The following is a 22,553-nucleotide window of genomic DNA, read 5'->3' as shown; positions in this document are numbered from 1 at the left end:
CCATTTGCGTGTTGTTACTGGACTGGATCTGATCTCGCATCTTCAAGTCCGTGGTAGTTGTGTGTGCCCAACACTTTGGAGGTCTTTTGTGATTCTTTAGTATTGATGCCCATAGGACTGTACAATATGCATTTTCAATTTAACCAGAAGTATTGGATTCCTGAGACATGGCACTGGGCTCTTGCGAATCAGGATACAGGGAACAAAATTCACCTTACATAACTGCAGCAGGTTTTGAACTGTGAGCTAGAGCAGAAATGGCATATTCCTTCAGCCACTGACCTGGAAGCTCAGGGAAAACTGCAGGGAAACCTGCCTAAAAATCTTGCAACTAACAAATTGTATTTTCAAAAGTACCGACTTCAGGCTGCTGCTAGTTACATTTCTCTTGCAAGAAGCAGTATCAAATTGGGGCCACCTGTCTACTTACATTTGATCTCACCTTTTGATATTCATATAGCAGAGCAAAATAATTGAATATTAGAGGAAATGAAGATGTGAATATTTTGAGAGTATTTATGGCTGCTTAAAATATGCCTTAGAACATATGGCATAAAGGTGTAAAAGTGGGCAAAGTTCTGCCATGCCATACAGTGATGGTCACTAAAAAGTTAACCCTTATTGATAGTTAATGTGTAGAATCTGATCCAGTTTCCACTGAAGTCAATGAGTACTTTGCCACTGATTTCCAGGGAAGCAGGATTGGATTCACCGGAATAGGTCAGATACTTCAGAATTTCCCTGTACTTAGAATTAAAAAAAAATTATGGCACTTCAGAGGCTGTCGCAGGGCAATTTGATTCTTAAAGATGAGCACTGTTAATGTCATTGGTAACAAATTTGGTGTCAGTTACTGCGCAACTCAAAGCATTCTGATTACCGTTGTCAATTAATCACAGTTAACTCATGCGATAAACTCAAAAAAATTAATCATGATTAATCACACTGTTAAACAATAGAATACCAATTGAAATTTATGAAATATTTTGGATGTTTTTCTGCATTTTCATACATATTGATTTCTTTTGCAAAACAGAATACAAAGTGTACAGTGTTCACTTTATATTATTATTTTTATTACAAATATTTGAACTGTAAAAATGATAAAATAAATAATATTTTTCTATTCACCTCATACAAGTACTGTAGTGCCACCTCTTTATCATGAAAGTAACTTACAAATGTAGATTTTTCTGATTATATAACTGCACTCAAAAACAAAACAGTGTAGAACTTTAGAGCTTACAAGTCCACTCGGTCCTACTACTTGTTCAGTCAATTGCTAAGACAAATATGTTTTTTACATTCATGGGAAATACTGCTGCCTGCTTCTTATTTACAATGTCACCTGAAAGTGAGAACAGGCTTTCGCATGGCACTTTTGTAGCTGGCATTGCAAGGTATTTACATGCCAATTATGCTAAACATACGTATGTACCTTCATGCTTTGGCCACCATTCCAGAGGACATGTTTCCATGCTGATGACGCTTGTTAAAAAAAAATACGTTAATTAAATTTGTCACTGAACTCCTTAGAGGAGAATTGTATGTCTTCTGTTCTGTTTTACCTGTATTCTGCCATATATTTCATATTATAGCAGTCTCGGATGATGACCGAGCACGTTTGTTTTAAGAACACTTTCACAGCAGATTTGACAAAACACAAAGAACGTACCAATGTGAGATTTCTAAAAATAGTTAGAGCACTCGACCCAAGGTTTAAAAATCTGAAGTGCCTTCCAAAATCTAAGAGGGACAAGGCATGGAGCATACTTTCAGAAGTCTTAAAAGAGCAACACTCTGATGCGGAAACTACAGAACCTGAACCACTAAAGATCAAAATCAACCTTCTGCTACTGACTGAGATGATGAAAATGAATATACATCAGTCCACTCTGCTTTGGATTGTTATCGAGAGGAACCCATTATCAGCATGAAAGCATGTCCTCTGTAATGGTGGTTGAAGACGAAGGGACATATAAATGTTTAACATATCTGGCATGTAAATATCTTGTGATGCCAGCTACAACAGTGCCATGTGAATGCCTCTTCTCACTTTCAGGTGACATTGTAACCAAAAGTGGGCAGCAGTATCTCCCATAAATGTAAACAAACTTATTTGTCTTAGCAATTGATTGAACGAGTAGTAGGACTGAGTGGACTTGTAGGCTCTAAAGTTCTACATTGTTTTATTTTTGAATGCAGTTTTTTTGTACATAATTCTACATTTGTAAGTTCAACTTTCATGACAAAGAGATTGAACTACAGTACTTATATTAGATATTTCTTTTGTTTTTTACAGTGCAAATATTTGTAATAAAAATAAATATAAAGTGAGCACTGTACACTTTGTATTCTGTGTTGTAATTTAAATCAATATATTTGAAAATCTAGACATTTTAAATAAATGGTATTCTATTATTGTTTAACAGCATGATTAATCGTGTAATTAATCACAATTATTTTTTTAATCAGGCGATTAATTGCGATTAATTTTTTTAAATCACTTGACAGCCCTAATTCTAATCTAAATTGCACTGGTTTGGTATTCTGCAGATGTGGAAAAGGAATCTACTACAACTCCCCTAATATATCCATGTGTTATAAGAGGGAATGTGGTTGTAGATTCAAGGGGAATGTAGCCATTTAAAAAAGGTTATTTCAGAGTGTGTGTCAGGGGGGAAAGCTCCACCTAGGCAATCCTGTGCACCCAGAAAGTACTAGGAGTGCATAAGCTGAAACAGCACCTTAGTAGACAATCCATTTGTGCTTCTGGAAGTGCACATACAGCCCTTCAGTCTTGCAGAAGCTGTTCATTCCAACAACAGAGTCATTTCAATATTGGAAAATATATATTTATAGGTTATTAAATTGTTAGTTTTTGTAAGAGGTAAACATGGTTTATACACTTACAATATGACAAATGTGACTACAGCCTGATGTAATGATAACTGTAGTATTTTCCTTTACTTAGTTGCATACAAATCATTAATTAGTGGTAACAGTTTACCTAAATCAATAAAATTTGTTTTTGCCTGAGGTTTATGTAAGTATAATATATTCTTCAAGTATTTGGCTATAAGTTCATGATTCATATATTTCTATATATTTTATACTTTCCAAAATGTTTCCAAATTTAAACTATTAAAAGTATACTTTCAGGATTGACAATATACCCTCTATTGACTGTGCCTCCCATTATGTTGATTTGATTTACTAAATAGTTTCTCATATGTATTAAAATATATTTCTTCCGAGAGGGATTTTCTACGTGAGTTGCTTTCCCATGGCTGTGCCTGATTTTGTGGGGGTACAGTCGAAATTAATCACCACTGAGTCATAACAACTTGCAGTAATAGCTACAATCAAGGAATGAACTGAATCTGATTAATACAGTGGGTTCCAGCGAGAGATTGGCCCAAACTAAACCTTGCTATTTGGAATTTTTTAATCTGGATCCCAACCTTCAGAGTCTAGAAATGCCTTTTTGATAAAGAAGATTTACAAGGAGCAGTCACAAGAAACCTGCATGTTTCCTTTCAGTAGGGTTGTGTTTTCCACCTGTCATGAATTTGACTTCAGGAGACATATGGCTTAAGAACTTACTCACTGCTTTCAAAGTTTTTCCATAAAAATCCTCCTTTAACTATAGTAACATTAGGCTGGGTTCGTGAACACAGTATTGATTTGTGCACATTTCTTTTTCTCTTTTAGATGTTTGTTCGAGAGGCAGAATGACTTTACATTTACCATCTCCTCACAGCTCTGTCTTATTTACTGTTCCTTTTATAAGACAAACCCATTGTTGAATCTCTGGGTACTGGAACAGTTCAGTGCTGTAAGAAAACATATATTTTTGACAAAATAAATTACCTCAGGAAAAATGACAGCCACTGTATGGTGCTATAAAAGTCATTAAACTTGGATTTTATCAGACAAATAAGGAAGTGAATTTGAGAGTTGAGTTTGCTCCATTCTCTTAGTTTCCATCATATTGATATCTAGGGATTGTAAGCAAAAGCAACCCAGTTAATCTTAATAATCAAGATGGATTTAGAGCAACAATAATGTTTCTTTTCAGATAATTTTACATTAAAATAATTTTAAATTAAATTATTTCCATCAAGCAGGACTTGCTGAAAGATACTTTCTGAACAGCCTTCCCCCAGTCACCCACACAGAGAAAGTTTTGCAACTGGAAAAAGTTGGTGGCTGTCCTGGATATGTGAGTTGATTTCTAGCAAAATGAGCTTTTTTACACTTTTCGCCTATTTCTAATCAATTCAGGAGCCATGGTTCAATTCTTTTTTTAGAAAAGGTCCATAAATCAAGGCAAAACAGTGTGTATGCGATTTTTTTTGTTTGTTTTTTGCTGGTTTTGAAACAGAAGTTATTAGTCCTAACTCAATCATAAAAATAGCCTGTTGATCAAAGACTTATTTCATGTTGTACCTTCTTTTGAGTAAAATATTTCATGAATTCCACTGATGTCTTTGTTTATGGTTATTTTCAGAACTGGAAGCAGAGGAGTGGTGCAAACATCTTTGCATAGAGTGTCTAGGAACCAGGCTCAATGATATAAGCCTTGGGGAGCCAGATTTGCTTGCTGCTGGAGTCCAGAGAGAGCAAAATGGTAAGTAGCCATCTGATCTGGCCCCTCCGAATATTTCTGTATAGTTCTTCCTAAAGGTAAACAATAGTCTACATTTGTTTTTTCTTCACATCTACTAGAATAAGGAAAAATTGATCAGATGCAAGGAGGAGAGAAAATTCTGACTAACTCTAGTAGCAAGTCCATGACAAATATGATGTGTATATATCGAGACACTCTCTCCCTCTCTCTCTCTCTCTCTCTCTCTCTCTCTCTCTCTCTCTCTGGTCACATTTGGAAAATTAATATAATGACTTCTTTGGAGAATGAAAGAAAACTGCAGACATTCTAAAATAGTCCCTGAAAAAATTGATGAACATTTGAAAAAGTCACCCTTTGGCTCAGAAAACATCTTCTTGTTATATGTTCATACAGTGCCTAATACAATGGTGCCAGGACCTCTAAGTGCTACCACATACAAATAATAAATATAATGGTGGGGCATGGTCCGCTGAGAAGAAAGTCTTTAGCTTTCCAGAAAATGCACAGGCACTTGGTTGTTGGTGCTTGAAATCCGCAAGAATTAAACAAAATCTTCTGTTTTAGAGTCATTTGACATCCAAAATCACAGCCCTCTTTTATCAATCATTCTTATTCCTTGGAACAAAGTCCATGTTTTTTAACAAAGTAATGCAAAGAAGCTTAGAGCTTGTCTACGCTTACGTTTTATAGCTCTCTAACTTGCTGGCTCAGGGGTGTGACAGCGCTTTGAAGTTTCCAGTGTAGCCATGTCCCCCGATAGCTATAAAATAGAATCAGTACCTGTATCTTTGCCTCAGCTTTGCAAACAAAATTACATCATTAAATTATGGAAGGACTACCATTTTCTCAATATTATTTTATTTATTAACTTGTGGTAGTGTCCTGGATGCATTTGAATCCAGTAAATGAAACATGGAGAAAGGCATAAGAAGTATGACATCCTACTAGTTCTAGGAAAGGATGTTGCTCAGGTCCATTTCAAATAAATCTAGGGCCTTTGTGAAGCTGTTTGTTTGGATCACTCACTGCAAGACACAAGATTTAGCGTGTAATATGGTTCACCTTCACAATGGCCTCAGACCACTGTACTAAGTACAGGAGGGTGGATTGACAGCCATGTGGGGAGGTGAGGGTGATCAGGAATATATCCAGGAAAAAAAACACAAACACACTCTTTTTCTATTATCTACCATATATATATAAGTTCTTATATTGTAGAACAAGTGTGTTCTGCGTTTGAGGGAGGGAGTTATGGGACCAGTAGATGGAGGTTTCCTCAAAGATGAAGAGGAACAAACCTGTGATCTGCTCAAATGGGTTGCAATAAAAGGAGAAACATCTTTATTCCCTAGGGGTCTCAATATATCACCACAGAGCTCTGAGTCAGTGTCCTACTGCTTTGTATCATAAGCAGTGAATATCACAATGAGATTTCTCAGCTTGTGCCTGATAGAGTGGGGCTCTCATCATATAGGGTCCCCTAAAGATCCACGTTGAACAGTTCAGTCTGAATTGACCTTGATGCAGTTGCTGTAGTATAACAGTTAATTGTGTTGCTACTGACTACTAAAAATTGGCACGTAAAAATAATTAGCATCTTTATTGTCCTGTTGTAAATTAATGGAATGAAACAAATACAATTAACTTGGAGGCATGGGGCCTTGGAGTGGATCACATCAATAAGACAGCAAGGGGTATGATTAGTGGTACCTTTTCAAGCAAAGGGGGGGTGAATGAAATCAAAATGTCAAGAACATTCTGTACTGAGTCATTAGTTACAGTACCTCAGACAATGCAATTTTGATACATATGCCCCAGTATAGAATTCTCTATTTAAATTAGCATCTTTAAAACTCAAAGTTGCTATCCTAGTTACTTGCTTAATGCAAAGCAAGTGCTTGTTTTCTTAAAATCCCAGAAGGATGTACAAAGAAGCAGGGCCGGCTCTAACTTTTTTGCCGCCTCAAGCAGAAGTTGAATAGAACTGTGGACCTTATGAACTAAGATTACCTTAGTTACTCTAAACTTGGAGGCCTTATTCCTAACATGACGGAGTAATGGAAGAAATTAATAATTTCTGAGGAAATAGTTTGGTGATCTGTGATAGAAATGTCAAATTTAAAAAATATTTTTCTTTATTCAGTGTTGCAAAATAATAAGTTCTACCAATTTGCAAGATTCTAGCTCATAAGGGCTCACTTTCAAACATTGTAGCTCAAAGAGCACTTGAAATCCATAGAAAGACTGATGCGCTTCTGATGATCTGAAATTGAAAGGTCAAAGTTTAAATTTTCTGCCCATAAAAAGCAACAGTATGTAACAAATTTCAAGATTCTTGCTCCCTGTGAAAATGGCAATTAATTGTCAGACTCAAGTCTGTTACAAATGACTGCGTTATATAGGTGTTATGTAATTGTACTTAACACTTACATAGCACCTTTCAAGCCAGTACTTTATAAGCATTAATATCCTCACAACATCCCTCTGAGTTAGGTTAATATTAATGCACAGAGTGACAGAAAAAGATGGAAAGACATACCTGAATCTTAGCAGCAGAGCCAGGAATAGAACCCAAAGTCTCTACTCCTGGTTTACTTTTCTTACTACTGGCATGTACTGTTTTCTGAAAATTTTCAGGGCTATTCTCTCAGGAAGACAGATATGGCTGAACAAGAGGTACTGATCTATTGGTTCTTGTTAACAGCTAAGGTTGTGACAAAATTTTCAGTTTAATTATACTATCAGTTCTAACTTACTATTGATATTTTGTAGACTAAAATAATTGCAGCATGGTGACATGATATAATATCATAACATTAATATCTTTATATCTTGGCAAGACAGTGCTGTCATCAGATGCAATCCTACTCTGCTATCATTTGCAAATGGCCCCATATCCCTAAACATCTGCTGAACATACTTTGCCACAGTGAGGTACAGACTTTATTGATAAGTAATTACTGCCACTTAAAGAAACACTAACTTAATAACAGTTTTCTTTCACAAATAATTTGGTTTTTCCATGGTAGCATTCTTAATATGTTACATCCCTCATCTCCTCTAATATTTCCATGCTACGCTCCCTTTCTCTGGAGTTTGTGAATTCTGTGTTGAGATCATTTGTATTCCATAAATCGGTATGGCCACTTGTTAATGTAGATTGAAAGGGCAGGGGAGCACTTGCCGTAAGAGCTAGGGAGGAGGGAGAGATGTGGAGATAGCAATCTATCCAAGGTAAGGAAGAATGGACTTCTCTGTCCCCATTTCCCCTTGGTTTAGCTCCTGGTTATGACAGAACAGCAGCTGGAAGGGCCTAGCTTTCAGGTTTTGTGGTAAGTTGTGTGACAAAGAACCAAGCTTGCATTGGTGGCTTCTGGACAGATTCAGTGGCCTCAGAAGTTTGCTAGGGCCCTCAGTGTGACCTCCCTTTCTCAGTGTAGCAGCAAGGGTCACAGCCTACCGAGTCCTTTCATCGCAGGCCAGTATGGGATGTGGGAAGGGGGGATACCCCACAGTCTCTGTTGCTCCTTTGAGCTAGTAGGCGCAGTTCAGCCTCTTGTCTGGACCAAAGAGGTCTCTGAAGAGCGGGGGCAGGAGCAGAAACCCGGGCCTACCCTCTACTCCGGGTTCCAGCCCAGGGACCCTAGCATTAGCAGCTGTTGGTGGCTTCCCCTTCACCACTGGAGCTGCTTTGATTCACTGGTCCACTTCCATGTGATCCCCTTTTTCTAGCTTCACCCTTACCTCAGGTTTCAGCAACACTTCCTCTCTTCCAGCTCCTTTTACCTGAGCTTTCCTGAGGGAACTGGAAGGAGATCAGTATGAGTGGGACCTTGATTGGTTCCAGCTGTCTCCATTAGCCTAACGGCCTTAACCAGTTAATTGGCATCAGATGTCTTAATAGGCCTGGCGCAGCCTTTGTATGTCTATCCAGGGAAAAGGGACCTTCTCATCTTGAGGTTGAGATCCCTGCCTTCCAATACTCTTTTATATCCTTCTGGTTTGTGTTCGTCACAGGTGTAAGCCTCTTTGTGTAAGCCCCTAGAACTAAATGACCTCCTCTCATTGAGACATGTTGGGTATTGCTTTAATTTTTACACTTAGTGATTCCAGGGTTCTGAAAATATGTGCAATATGGACAAGTTGGCAAGCTTCTCCTCTTTTAGACATGTATTTGTCTATTTACCCTCCCCCTCCACAGTCATGTGGTTCCCCTGAGATGAACAACAGATTTTTGAAAGGAGGATACTTGGTGCTTTGTGACATAAACCGAAAGAGACATCTTACACCATGCTTTTTGCCTGGAAGTCTGGAAGAATTTATATTTAGGATATAAGTAATATAACAATAGGGTCCTCTGATGGGGTGTACCTACCCTGCACCAGCCCCAAAAGGGTTCACTGTGCTTTGCAGGCTGAGGAAGCCTCACCCTTCCAACTCTGCTGAGCATGCTCAGCCTGGAGAAAGAATATGAAAAGGAAGCAGCCGAACTAAGTCTGGACAGGCAGCTGAAGGAGGAGGATGCAGACTGCAGGCTCTCTCCAGGGAGCTGCTACAGGCTCCGAGTACAGAGCCACAGCATGCAGAGTTCTGGACAGACTTCAGGCTGTCTGACAAGCCTGGAGAAGAGACTGTGCCGGCAAAGATTTACACCACCTGAGGACCCCAGCGACCTGGGGGAACTGTGGAGCATTGCTGAGGGAGAAAGGGTAGGAAGCAACCCAGGGGACTTAGACTCTTCTCCAGTGAATGAACTGGGACAACAGTCAGCATGTTTTTGGAGGATCCCCACTGACTTGGTAGTGAGGCCCCCCCACGCTGGGACTCAGAGAAGCAGGGAGGCCTGGAGTCCCCCTACTTTGGGTGCCACACCCCTCTGAGGGGCACTCAACTTCCCCAATGGGCCACACAATACCACAGAGGTGGGCTACTCTATTCACTCTGGCCATTAGGCCGTGCTGCCCTAAGCAGAAGGGCTGCTTTATTAATTCCAGCCATTGGACAATGCTGCCCTGGGAGAAGGGCTGCTTTGTTGACACTGGCCACTAGGCCGTACCACCACATTTATAGTCATGGTCATGAACAAGGGACCTAACTGGTGGCTATACAGTTTCTTTCCTTCTCACCGTACGTGACCCAGCACCTGTGATGAGAGTGTACCTGCCGTGAGACAGGTCCCAAGTAGAGGTGGGAGAATAATGGGTTTTTCAGCTCACTGGCAATTCTGAAATAAATAAATAAATAGATACAGTTTTGTGTCAAACACTACATTTTGTTTTAATTTGGAATATTATTTAATTTTTATTTTTTAACAAAATTAGACATTTTTATTTGTCATTTAAAATAAAAATATTGAAATGAAGCATTTTATTTTTTTCTGATTAATTTGTGTTTTAAACTGAAACCATTTGATGAATTAACACACATTCACAACATGTTTTGGTGTTGCAAAGCTGGCATTTCTTACCAAAAAAAAAAAAAGGTTTTGGTCAAAATATTTCACACAGCTGTAGTCTTAAGTCTATTAACTAAATTGCTAATGTTGCTTGATTGAGGCTAAAGACTGTGTTAGCCTAGTGATTTGAAACAGATTAGTTCTTTTTTTATGTTTTGAATGTTTGATGGCTGATAGCAAGATATAAAACCATTTTCTAATTCTTTTCATTGTTGTACAATCTTTATTTGTAAAACCCAAAACCTTTATTTTCTACCTACTGGTTTTATTGGATCTGCAGCATGTTGTGAAAAATACATGTTCGCATTTTCTCTTTGGCTTTTTTGTTAATATTTTGAAAAGCTTTACATCGTAAACAGCCAGCACGGAAAGGAAAGTAGAAAAGGTTAAAACTTTGATTGTTGTAATGATTGCTAATATATAAATAGGGATAGAGGAAGGTTCCCTTCCCTTCATCCGCACCCCCTCCACTGCCACAATTATTCCCTGGTGATAGGAGTTAAGCAAGGATATGGCAGTGCTTGCTTTAATGGAGATCTCTGGCTGGAAAAATCCTGCCACTGGGGAGGGAATAAGGAAGAGTTTTAAGCTACTGCTGTGCAAAGCACATCATTAACAGTATGAAGCCACCTCTTTGAATTCTATCTCAGTTATTACTCGTATGAGATATTATTACTCATGTAAATACCTTAATTAAATCTTAAGCTTTAAGTGGCTTTTAGATGTTTTCTTTATATACCAGACCAGGGGTTGTCAACCTTTGGCATACGGCTTCCCAGGTTAAGCACCCTGGCGGGTCGTGCCGGTTTGTTTTCCTGCCGCGTCCGGAGGTTCAGCCAATTGTGGCTCCCACTGTTTGTGGTTCACCGTCCCCCAATGGGGGCAGCAGGAAGCGGTGCAGACCAAGGGATGTGCAGGCTTCGGCTTCCCGCCAACCTCATTGGCCCAGGACGGCAAACCGCAGCTGGAAGCTATGATCAGCCGAACCTGCAGATGCAGCAGGTAAACAAACTGGCCCGGCCCACCAGGGTGCTTACCCTGGCAAGCCGCATGCCAAAGGTTGACGACCCCTGTACTAGACTCATAACTCATGACTAAGTTGTATAAAATTTGTAGGAAACTGAGAGCTGAGCTAAACTTCCCTTACTCTTCCTCTCCCCTTTTACCATCTTTCCTCTCCTCAAAGCTTCCTGTATTACTGCAGTACTCCATCCAAAGCAACTTCAGCAACCCCTTTTCTAGTTAGATTGGACTCTTCTTATTTATGTTATATACATACATCTTTGGTATGCGTTTGTACAGTGCTTAGCACAGTGGGGCTAGTAAAGAGAGGCTGGAAGTGGTTACATCTGGATCCTGATAATTTCCATTGACCCTTAGCCACAAGTGAAGGATCTCTTGAGTATGGTACACTGCTCCCTACTACAACCATTTCCCCTGCTGACACAGGGAATAAGCAACCTACTGTACATCATCAACTTACTTCTATACAACCACACGTGGTGATGTATTTTGAATCTGTTGACTAAGCCTTAACAATAGGAAAAGTTCCACTATTTTAATTTGTTTAGCTGACTTGCTGTGGTTTGCCTGAGGAGTTAGGTTCTTCTGACCAGTTAAATCAAAATGTTTCACTGCTTAGTTTTTAGTACTATGTTCTCAATCTTTTTGATAAAAATGAAGTTGTTTGTATGTTGAATATTACTTGAGCACTGGTAAAATACTGGAGTAATATTTGCTGTCTCTTTGTTTGTCCAAAAAAGACCAATATGCACTTCTTTTAGAGGAGGACAAAATGAGTTCTTGTGTAGTGGCATGGGATTTTTGCTCCTGGGAGAACACTAAGGACGGACTCCGGGTCTTTGACATTGTTAGTAAAGCTATAGCCAGCACAAAACTACTTTTAGTCTGTGAAAGAGACTGGGAATCAGAGGTAATAATAATTGAGAAAGGATGATACTGTGGTTGCTGTTAAAAATTCAGACTTTGCGAACAGTTGGTGACTCTTGCTCTTTTCTTTTATATATGAGAGAATGGTGATACTTAACATACTGTGGTATATGTTGACTTTTTTAATGATAATCATGGGATATATCAATTATATGTAAGGTGGTGGAAAACTCACACGCAAAGACATCAATTCAATTAAAATATTTCTGAAGTGAGACAAATCGAATATGAAATAAGATAATGTGGGATCTGAGCACCTTCAACCATCATTTTGATAGGTATTAAAGATGTTCATAAAATTGCAGATTGGACCAATAGAATCATAGGATTAGAAGGGGCCACAAGGGTCATCTAGTCTAACTCCCTGCCAAGAGTCAGAAAGAAAAAGTAGGCCGGAAAGACATTCTATCTAGAAAAGGTGCAAAATGCCAAATGTTAAGTCAAATATGCAACCAAAGGGAAAAATCTCAAAAAGTACCTGATTACCAGTGGAATAGACATCAAAAAACAAAAGTTCTTTATGCAGTTTCTTTGGTAATCCATACATAATGAGCTCACTCCTACTTGTCTTACTTCCTTTGGTTGGACAATTGCATGAATCAGGATTTGGGCCTATATATCTTATCTGTTTTCTGCAGTTCTTGTATTCATTTCTGGATCCATACGTTTAAGATTGAATGTTGGGCCCAATGTAAAGCCCATTGAAGGCTCCCATCAACTTTAGTTGGCTTTTGAAAATCAGGCCCTAGGAGTCTGATCAAAAGTACTCAGCTTATGCAGAGGCATCAAAATAAGTAGCACGTGTGGGCAAATAGTGAGCCAGATTCTTCACTTGTTATGTTGGCTTTATCCAGAGCATCTCCATTGATTTAAATGGAGTTATGTCAATGTAAAATTGGTATAAGTGCCTGGAGAAACTGGACAAGTATATTCAGATTTTAATGCAAAAGTTTAGTGGGGATTTTGCTTAGAGTGGGTCTGTGGGTAGGTGTGAGAGAGAGTGAATTAGTTTTTTATTTCTTTTCATTCTTTCCATGTTATCATTGACTAATGCCTCATAATTGATTTCTCTAGTAAAGACATTTTGTTAACTATTGTGTTGTCTTCCTTTGTATAAGTGCTTTTTTATTTGGAAGATACCGTAGTATCTCAATTGCAGCAAACTCATTAACTTCCCCAGTGTCAAAGATAACTTGTTGAACAAAGGTCTTGAATTCCCAGAATAGCCTTTTATTTTTTATATACAGTGAAATTACAAACTTAGTCGAAGCATAGAAAAGATTATATAATTCAATTACACTCATCTGATTCATTTTTAGAAAATGTTCTTCGATCTATTGAATTACCGTATGTGATTCACTGTGTGGCAGAATTTTTCACATATTTTATTCATTTTCTGTCATCCTTAATGCATTGTTTATCGTTTCAAATTTGAAAAAGATAAAATACACATTTATGGCTAGTATTCAAATAAGATATTTATTTAAATATTAAAAAACTTATTCAATATATATCATCTGTAACCAAAGTAAATGGTTAGTAAATCCTAAGCACAACATCTTTGCTACTTTGCTGATTTGTAGGTGAAATTAATTGATTTATAATAGCTTTGATGTTTAGGAAATTAAAAAATCTTTCTGCAACATATTTTGTAACTGATGTAAAGCAGAATAATTCCTGTTAAAGAGGTTAAATCAATATTTAAGGTCAGTTCCTCAGTTAGTGTACATTGGGTAGCACTACTGAATGCATTGGAGATACACTGATTCATACAAGTGAAGAGCTGGCTAAATTTGCATTTCTTTTTATCGGGCTGTGGTTGTGGCCTTCCCTAAAAAGAATCCTGGACTTGGGCTATAACTAACAAATGTTACTACTTAAAGATGACAGGTGCTGTGAGTGAAAGAGCTCTGTTGGCCACCTGGAAATGATCCGAGTAAAGTTAGTATCCCAGGAACTGTAGTTTGAGGACCATTACCTTCAAGATTAAGACTAAGAGCTAGATTCACAAAGAAACTTAAGCGCGGTGACACTAAGTATCTCCACTCCTTACTTTCAGGTGTCTAGAAAATCACTGGGATTCACAAAAGACTGAGATTGGTGCCGAGGCTCCCTGTACAATGAGTAGGGAAAGAGACTCCTGGAGTGGGAATCGCAAAAGCCAGCATTCTAGGTAACTCCTTACCTAAGCTAGCCAGTGGGAGGTACCAAACTGAGTGATGTGTGCTAAGCCCCAGCCCTCTTCCAGAGATAGCCATTTAAGTCTGTGCTGAAGGGAGTTGCCTCCTTCTGCTTGGGATTCTCTGTTGCAAACCCTCTCTTGGTGTTAGGGTTGGTCTACACTACGGGGGAAAATCGATCTTAGATACGCAACTTCAGCTATGTGAATAACGTAATTGAAGTTGAAGTATCTAAGATCGAATTACTCACCGTCCTCACGGCATGGGTTCGATGTCTGCGGCTCCCCCTGTCGATTCCGCAACTCCGTTCGGGTTGGTGGAGTTACAGAATCGATATAAGCGCTTTCGGGGATCGAGATATTGTGTCTAGATGAGACGAGATATATCAATCCCCGAGCAATCGATTGCTACCCGCCGATACGGCGGGTAGTGAAGACGTACCCTTAGACACCTATACCATTTTTGCAAGAAGCCAAGGGCAAGTGCAAGGTGTTGAGCCCAGTGGTTGAGTACTCAATTGAGCCTGGTTCAAATCCTCCCTCTGCCTGAAAGAGAGAAGGTGTTTGAATGGGGATCTGCCACTTCTCAGGTGAGTGCCCTAACCACTGAGCTATAGGATATTCTGATGTGATGCTCCCTCAGTCTCTTCTGTTGAAGCTGTTCCTCTGTGGATATATAATTAAAAATTTAATTGGAGCAGAGAGACTGGGTCCAGTGTCTCCCAACTTCCAGGTGAGTGCTATAACCACCAGGCTACAGAGTCACTCCAATGCTTGCATTATCTCTCACTCTTTGACTCAATGTTGAAAATGTTCCACTGTGGGTAATTAATGAAAGAATCATTGGACCAGAATCATTGGACTCCATAGCCTGGTAGTTAGACCACTCCTGTGAGAGACACAGTCCCCTTGCTCCAATGAATTTTTTTAAATATATATATTCACAGTGGAACAGCTTCAACAGATAAGACTGAGAGAGCCCAACAATAATATCCCAGGTGTTCTCACATTTCTTTTGCTGGGATCCCCTTTGAAAATATTTCAGGCTGTGATGACCCCTCCTAAAAAGTGACAACCCTCCACTGCCCCATGCCACCTTTAATTCTGCACTGCCGCTACTGGTGGCGGCAGTGCAGCCTTCAGAGCGGGGTTCCCGGCTAGCCACCGCCACTCTTGCGACCACCCCCCCTCCAGTAATCTTGCAACTCCCTTTTGGGTTGGGACCCCCAGTTTGAGAAACCCTGCTTTATAGCCCAGTGGCTAGGGCACTGTGACCCAGGAACCTCTTGGTGTCAGCTGGCAGAGGGCACATGGAATTCATAGGGTTTTACAGAGCTCCTGTGGGTTCGATATATGCATAATAGTTCACCAAAGGGTAGTATATGAGGTCTCTACTGGGAGCCACTAGCCACAAGTCATCATAATCACTGTGAATTGTATGGATGGCTAATATTTATAGAGTTATTTGCGTATATATATTAAAAATTATGCCTCTAAGGTCTTGGAGTTAAGGCAGGTCACTAGGAGGTGACATACCTCAGAAATGTTCCTTTCAGGCAAGAAGTAACAGATGCTTATCTCTCTGTCTGGCCACCTGTGTGTTGTGTATTGTAAGCTTCACAGTGGAGCCCTGTTTGCATAGGGAACCCTGACAAAAAAAGAGATTGTGAAATCTCAAGAGAGGAAATTCACAAGATGAAACAAACAGCAGGGGAGTGACTTGTTTAGCCTAAAGAGAAAGGATTTCTGTGTGTAACGGGGTACAAGGGAGGCAAGTTGAGCAGTATATGTGAAAGGAGGATCGCAGCCAAGCCTGGCTGTAAAACGCTGGAAGGACTTTGGGTAAGCCTTGCTCTACGAGACATGAGAGTATCTTGTTAATTAACTCTCTCTTCTAGAATATGTTAGGATTGTATTTTATATGTTACCATTTGTTTCCAATACTTCTACTTGCTATTACTTAATGTACATTTGATGTCACTATAAATATATGTCAATGCTGTTTATTAAGCGGAGCTGTGATCTGAGGTGGAACTGGTAGGCTGAGGTGTACAGTTCCTTTGGAAGCAGGGAATCTGTGGATACTGTGAATGGCTAGTAGAACTGTGGATGGACACTCTGGTAGGAAACTTATAGGGCTCGAGGTTTGGAGTGTACCTATTGCTAACCTGTAAGGAGACACTGGGGCCTGCGTAGACCTGGAGCTCTTTGGCAAGCGCTGAGAGGGAGGTTAGAGGAGGGGGAACGCGGCACGCTCAGGGAGAAGGCAGGGCTGGGGTAGGGATTTGGAGAAGGAGTCCAATAGAGGCAGAAAGGGGGCAGAGTTGGGGTGAGGACTTTGGGGAAGGGGTTGGAATGCGGACGGGGCAGAGGTGGAGTCAGAATGGGGCCGAGGGGGATTGGGAAAAGTCCCCAGCAAATATAGAAGAGCTGACTTATACCTGGAATTGAGACCATTCCTAGAGCATGGATACCAAAGGGAAAGCAAAAGCGCTAAAAGGGGGTCCCCAGTGTTTTCCTGGGAAAAACAAGAGATGGGAGGGGACTAAGCACACATCATCCAATATCAGACTGTTCCTGGTAACCCTAATTACTGGACCCCAGTCCAACTGGACAGCCCAAGAAAATGTGTCACTTGAAGAAACAGTGCCCCCGGTATGGAGAGTCCAAATACAATGCCCAGTCCACCTAGATTAATGCAGTTACCATTGAGTTGGAGACTTCAGTGGTGGCACAGGGGAATCCAGTTAATATTGTCAGGTTTGACCTCTTGGAGGTTGACAAAGAATTTATTAAAGAGACCAAAGTAAATGATAAAGTGTGGCAGAGGTGGAGAGACACTGCTGCCCAGATCTTTCTAATCAAAAGAGATGTGGTTAAGCAAGTTGATATGTTCCCAGAGGAGAAGGTAAAACTTCTTGTGTTGGGGCAATTTAGAACCATGGTAGCTTTAGCCTGCATTGAATTAGGAGTGAAAAGGTTTAAGAGATACTTCGAATATAGGGATTCTTAAGAATTTACCAGCTGATGTGTTGGTGGAAAATAACATAATATCACTCCAAATATGTTAATATTATGACCTACAGTAAGAGGGAATATGTCCCTAAATGCACATGGGTAAGCTCTGAGGAGAAAGAGGCAACTGAGAGGGGAGAGGAATCCTCTGTACCCTTGTCAGCAGAAAGTTATAATGTGTCTCCAAGTTAGGGAAGTGAGGAGTCTCCTCCCCTGTTGCCTGAGAGAGCTTTCGGTGCAAACAAAAGCCAAATGGAGTTTGCTGCAGAACAAAGTGCAGATGCCCCCCTGGAAAGCATAAGAGATGCCATCCTCAGTAATGTCCCAGAGAAAGAGACCAGGAGGGGGCTCTTTATAGAAAAGGGAAGAATATATAAGGACCCCAGTTGGGAAAAATAAAACTCTTGGGGAGGCTTATATATAATTGATCATGCCCAAAAATCATCGTAAGCAGTTAATGCCACAAGCCTTTGATTGTCCTTTTGTTGGTCACCTAAAAATGGAGAGGACATACGAAAGGCTAAAGAAAAATTTCTATTGACCCAGTACTCAAAATGAGGTAAAGAAATACTTTAAGACTCGTGACTCATGCCAAAAGTGAAAAAAGGCTGTATGTCTCCACAAGGCTTCTTTGCATCCTTTACCTGTAATCAAAGGGTTGTCATGGATATCATAGGGCCCCCCTACCGAAGCCAGCCAAGAGAGAAAAATATTTATATTATTAGTGGTGGATTTTGCCACCAGGAACCCAGAAGCATTTGCTCTTCCAAATGTGGAAGCTGACACAATTGCTAAGGCACTGTTTTCTGTATTCAGCAGGGTGGGCTATCCAAAAGAGAAGTTATCAGATCATGGGTCAGATTTCATGTCCCAGCTGTTTGGTGAGCTATGGAGGCTGTGTTGGGGGTAAAATAACTGAAATCTGCCCATCCCATCCAGAAACAAATGAAGTTGTCAAGAGGTTGAATGGAATCCTAAAATCTATGCTAAAAAATGTATGTAAACAATAAGGCAAGTGACTGGGATGTAATGTTACCCAGTCTGTTACCTAGTCTGTAATGTTACCCAGTTTACTTACTGGGAAGTGCCACAAAAATCCCTCAGGTTTGCTCTATTTGATCTCTTGAATTGGAGAAAGGTCAGAGGTCTCCTGGATCTCATTAGAGACTCCTAGGAGTGTGGCACTGAAGCAGAGGGGGGAACTGGTGACTGCATATGTGCAGTTCAGGGGGAAGTTAAAAAACCATGATAAAAATAATGCAGCAAAACCTCACTACAAGCCAGGCAGCTCGGAAAGAATGATATGATCGTGATACCTATGATCAGTCATTTCATGTGAGGGATTTGGTACTGGTATTACTCCCTGTAAAAAGATACAAAATGCAGAACTCATACGAGGGGCCTTTTGAGGTGGTAGAAACAGTTAGCGATGTTACCTACAATGTACAAAGACCTTGTAGCAGGGTTGCACCACAGACTGTACATATAAATGAGTTAAAAGCTTATCACAATCGTGAAGCCACTGTAAACAAGATATGCTATGTAGAGAAGGACTGTAAAACTTTTAATGATTCAGTGACTGAATGCCATAGTGATACACCACTAGAGATCATTAATTGATATGAAGGGTTAACCCTAGCCAAAATAAACTAAGTTTATGGCTGTGGTGCAAAGGCACCAGCAGGTATTTTCCAGCAGGTCTGGCCCGACTCACAAAATCGTCCATCAGATTAACACCGCAGGACCACAGCCTGCGCCCAGCAGATCGTACTGAACATCTGGTAGAATGAAGGAACAATTCCCTAAGGAGATAGCTAGTATGCTAGACGTGTCAATAATTACAAAGTCAAATAGTCTCATGGCTTCTCCAGTTGTTATGGTCCTCCAAAGGAATGGGACCATATGGTTTTGTGTTGATTATAGGAAACAGTGCTGTCATTGTTTCAAATGCATAGCCTATGCTCAGAATCTATGACATACTAGACTCTTTGGGCAGGGCGAAGTTCCTGAGCGCCCTGGTTTTGACAAAGAAGCATTGGCAAATTCCCTTAGACAACCCTGTCAATCTCACTACCATTGCTCAGAAAGGTGATGTTCCGACAGTGACAGAAAACCCCCATCTGTTGCTGTAGGCTGTCTCTTCACTACAGGGCAATACTGGTGTAGCTCAGCACAGTAGTTATGCCGCTATAGTCCCTGTAGTGTAGACATGGCCTTAGAGATTTTTATGGTTGCTGCTAAATTTCTTTCTTAGTCACAATGTTTCATTTAAGAAATAGTCTTCTCCTTTATTCTACACTCTGAAGATCATTGTTAGTTTATTTAATGACAATTTTTTTTTCATCAAGATAAAGGACTTCTGTTCTCCAAGGCCTACATCCTGGACTGAGTCACATAACCAAGTACCTTGCTCTGTGCTGCTCTGCTCCATGGAGAGATGGAGTAGGGAATGCCTGCATGCATGCCTTCTGTGGTGGAGTGATAGATGGGTCTGCACAACAGCAAATTCTCTGGCCTTGGCTTCACCAGACCATGCTCTGCCCACAGCTGACCCTAATGTCCAGAGGGAAATTGTGAAGCTGAGCACTATGCTGCTCCAGGGATGTACCCTCAGACTGGTCAGAGAACCTCATAAACATTAACGAGTTTATCCTCACAATGTGAGCAAGTATCATTATCCCCAAATTTACAGACAGACAGAAACTGAGACAGAGAGAGAGTAACTAACTTGCCCAAAATCATTCAGGGAATCTGAGGCAGAACAGGGGATTAAACCTCGATTTCTTAAACCCTAGCTATGCAATTGGGGCAGTATTTCCCTCTGAAACCCAATTTTTTCCCTTGACTTCACAGAGAGACTGTGCAAACCTTTCCCAGCAGATTTGACCCTAATTTTTAATTCTGTGCATTATTCCTCAGCATTCATTTTCCTCCAAATTTCCTGTTGTCTGCACACTTTCATAAATTTTAGTTACAAAATTGTACTCTTAGTTAAAAAACAAAACTGAACATCTGTAAAAACAAACATTTGCTTCTCCAGTGTATGTATGAATAACTTCTGTTATTGCCTGCCTGAATAAGTTCCTATGGTTCCACTTGGTTGCCTTGCAGCTGATGTTCAGTTTAATCAGACACATTTCCTCTCAATCCATGACACCTCACCTTAGACATTGACCTTGAATGCAGAGTAGACAAATGTCTCCTGACAATTTGAGTATATCATGTCTCCTGAATGCCCTTATGCAATAATATCCTCAAACAATTCCAAGAAGTTAGGTTACTTTCTGTGAACATTTTGGTAGCTTTTAAATCATATTGAGTTTTTCTCTGTAAATTCAAAGTTGTTTTTGTATATTCTAAGTGGAAACTAAACCAATTGGCTTCTATTTTTCATATGTCCTTAGACTCTTCCTTAAATAAGAGCATAGTGCATGAAATTGTCCCTGAAAATTAAAATCTGTGCAAAGTGGCAAACCTTTCTCCACATGTACTGGTACCATTGTGACAGTGGAAGTGAGGGGATTCTGCTACACAAGAAAGGGACAGAGTTTCAGGGAATGTACCACCCCTTTTCAGCACGTAGCACCGTTTCAGCGGGGCTCCTTGTGTGGTTGCACACAGTGAGGCTAAAACTGAGGTGGGTCAGCGAATCTGCCATTACACAGGTTATCCGGACCTTTCATTCTGGTTCACTTCAAAGAGGGGAAATGCTAGGGCCTGGAATAGGCAGGCCATTCATCCAGTTTTAAGATGGACAGTTCTTTTTTTCTATGGTCTGCCCCCTGTCCACTACAGAGACAAAACTGAATGTGGTTTTGTCCAGTATTATGGAGGAAGGATGCCATTTTGAAGATTGTGCTGCTCCACCCTGCTGGATTGACTTTGCACACACCACATGTGAGGTCACACTGTGTGGGAAGGAGCAGTGCACCCTTCAAAATGTCATCCTCTGTGCAATGTGACCTCTCACACATTGTGTGTGCAAGATCACACTGGCAAGAGAAGGCTTATACCATTCCCATGAGCACCAGAATGTCTCGTATTCTGGGAATTCAGCAGTGGCAATCCTCGCCAGGAATGATAATAGCACAACAGTACAAAACTGAAGTCTAGTGTGTAACTAAATCATAACATTGTCTGTTACGAAGTAGAAGTCATGAGACTGGCTAGAAATCAGTGTCCACAATTATTTTTGTTAGTCCATCTTCAATCATTTCTATTATCTCACTCCTACACTTTTCCTTCCCTCCTCTAACTTAGGATTTTGCATAATGCCCATCACTGTAGTATCTAATCACTGAACAATGTGATCATGTACAATTCTAATACAAAGAGTAAGTAAGCTACCATGATGTTCTCTAGATTCTTCACTCAGTAGTTGGTGTCTAAGGGCTTTTTATCCAATGCCAACTGAAGTCAATGGAAGACTTCATATATTTCAGTGGCGTCGGATTAGATCTCTACTGAAGAAATCTCTGTGACCAGTAAGGGAAATTGTTTACAATGATTTTAACTGCATCTGCTAAGCTATTTGTGCTATCTGTTAAAGGACTGTCACTAAACATTGTGGGGTTTCCACACATAGGACTTTAGGCATGAAATACAATTTACAGGGCTAACACCCATTGGTATGATTCATGAGAAATGGAATTTTACAGAAGAGGGTGGATGGCCAGAAGATTGAGTGAATCAACTGAGAAGGCACTAATGGGTCAAAATTAAATGGGCTGAGACAGAATATCATTGGGGATGATAAGTTTACTTATAGCCACATGGGGTTGCAAATCTTACTGTACATGTGATTGTTCCCTGATCACTTTCATTCCATAACCAAACTTGTGTTCATTTCTGCTCCTATACTTTTAGCTTATTTTGCATTAACTTGGATGCTCATTTATAACTTCTTCCTCCACTGATCTATCAAAAAGTGTATTTAACAAATGTTGAAAATACAGTTTGGTTGGTTGACTTGCATACATAATATAGCTCTCTTTTGACTGTTATATTTTGTTACTCTCTCTACATACCATCCTTAAATGAGTTTTAATTGCTTTCACAATTGTATGAGGACCCTCCCAATGAATGTCTCCCCAAGACTGGATTTTTTAAAAAATGTTCTGCACTAAACCCTTGCTCTTTTATTAATTTTTGAAGCCACTTTTCCTAATTGGCCCTTATACATATGTGTATGTTTCCAACAGCTCATTTATAGAGTGAGTATTTCTGATGCCCTGTCTTGAATTGTTGTTTTATTCACAGCTTTGGTCTTTCTAGCACTCTTAAAAGTAGTAACACAAAACTGCAAGTGTATGACCTAGTTT

The 22,553-nt window shown here is 40.0% G+C and overlaps 2 protein-coding genes across 3 annotated transcripts in view; one reads left to right on the top strand and one right to left on the bottom strand.

Moving 5' to 3' along the window:
- The window catches only part of DOK6 (docking protein 6), a 439,614-nt gene that overhangs the window by 232,097 nt on the left and 184,964 nt on the right, over positions 1–22,553 (top strand). For both annotated transcript variants that reach the window (XM_050938848.1, XM_050938847.1), the window contains one exon: positions 4,514–4,633. In XM_050938848.1, the coding sequence (XP_050794805.1) occupies positions 4,514–4,633 (120 nt within the window). The remainder of the gene's footprint in view (positions 1–4,513; positions 4,634–22,553) is intronic.
- Positions 1–22,553, bottom strand: part of LOC127044256 (zinc finger protein with KRAB and SCAN domains 2-like) — a 618,075-nt gene that overhangs the window by 538,417 nt on the left and 57,105 nt on the right. The gene's annotated exons all lie outside the window — the stretch shown is intronic.

This window comes from Gopherus flavomarginatus, chromosome 2 (assembly GCF_025201925.1).
Source record: "Gopherus flavomarginatus isolate rGopFla2 chromosome 2, rGopFla2.mat.asm, whole genome shotgun sequence".
Lineage (NCBI taxonomy): Eukaryota > Metazoa > Chordata > Testudines > Testudinidae > Gopherus > Gopherus flavomarginatus.
The sequence above is the reverse complement of the archived record's forward strand: the minus strand, read 5'-3'. Positions and strand labels throughout refer to the sequence as shown.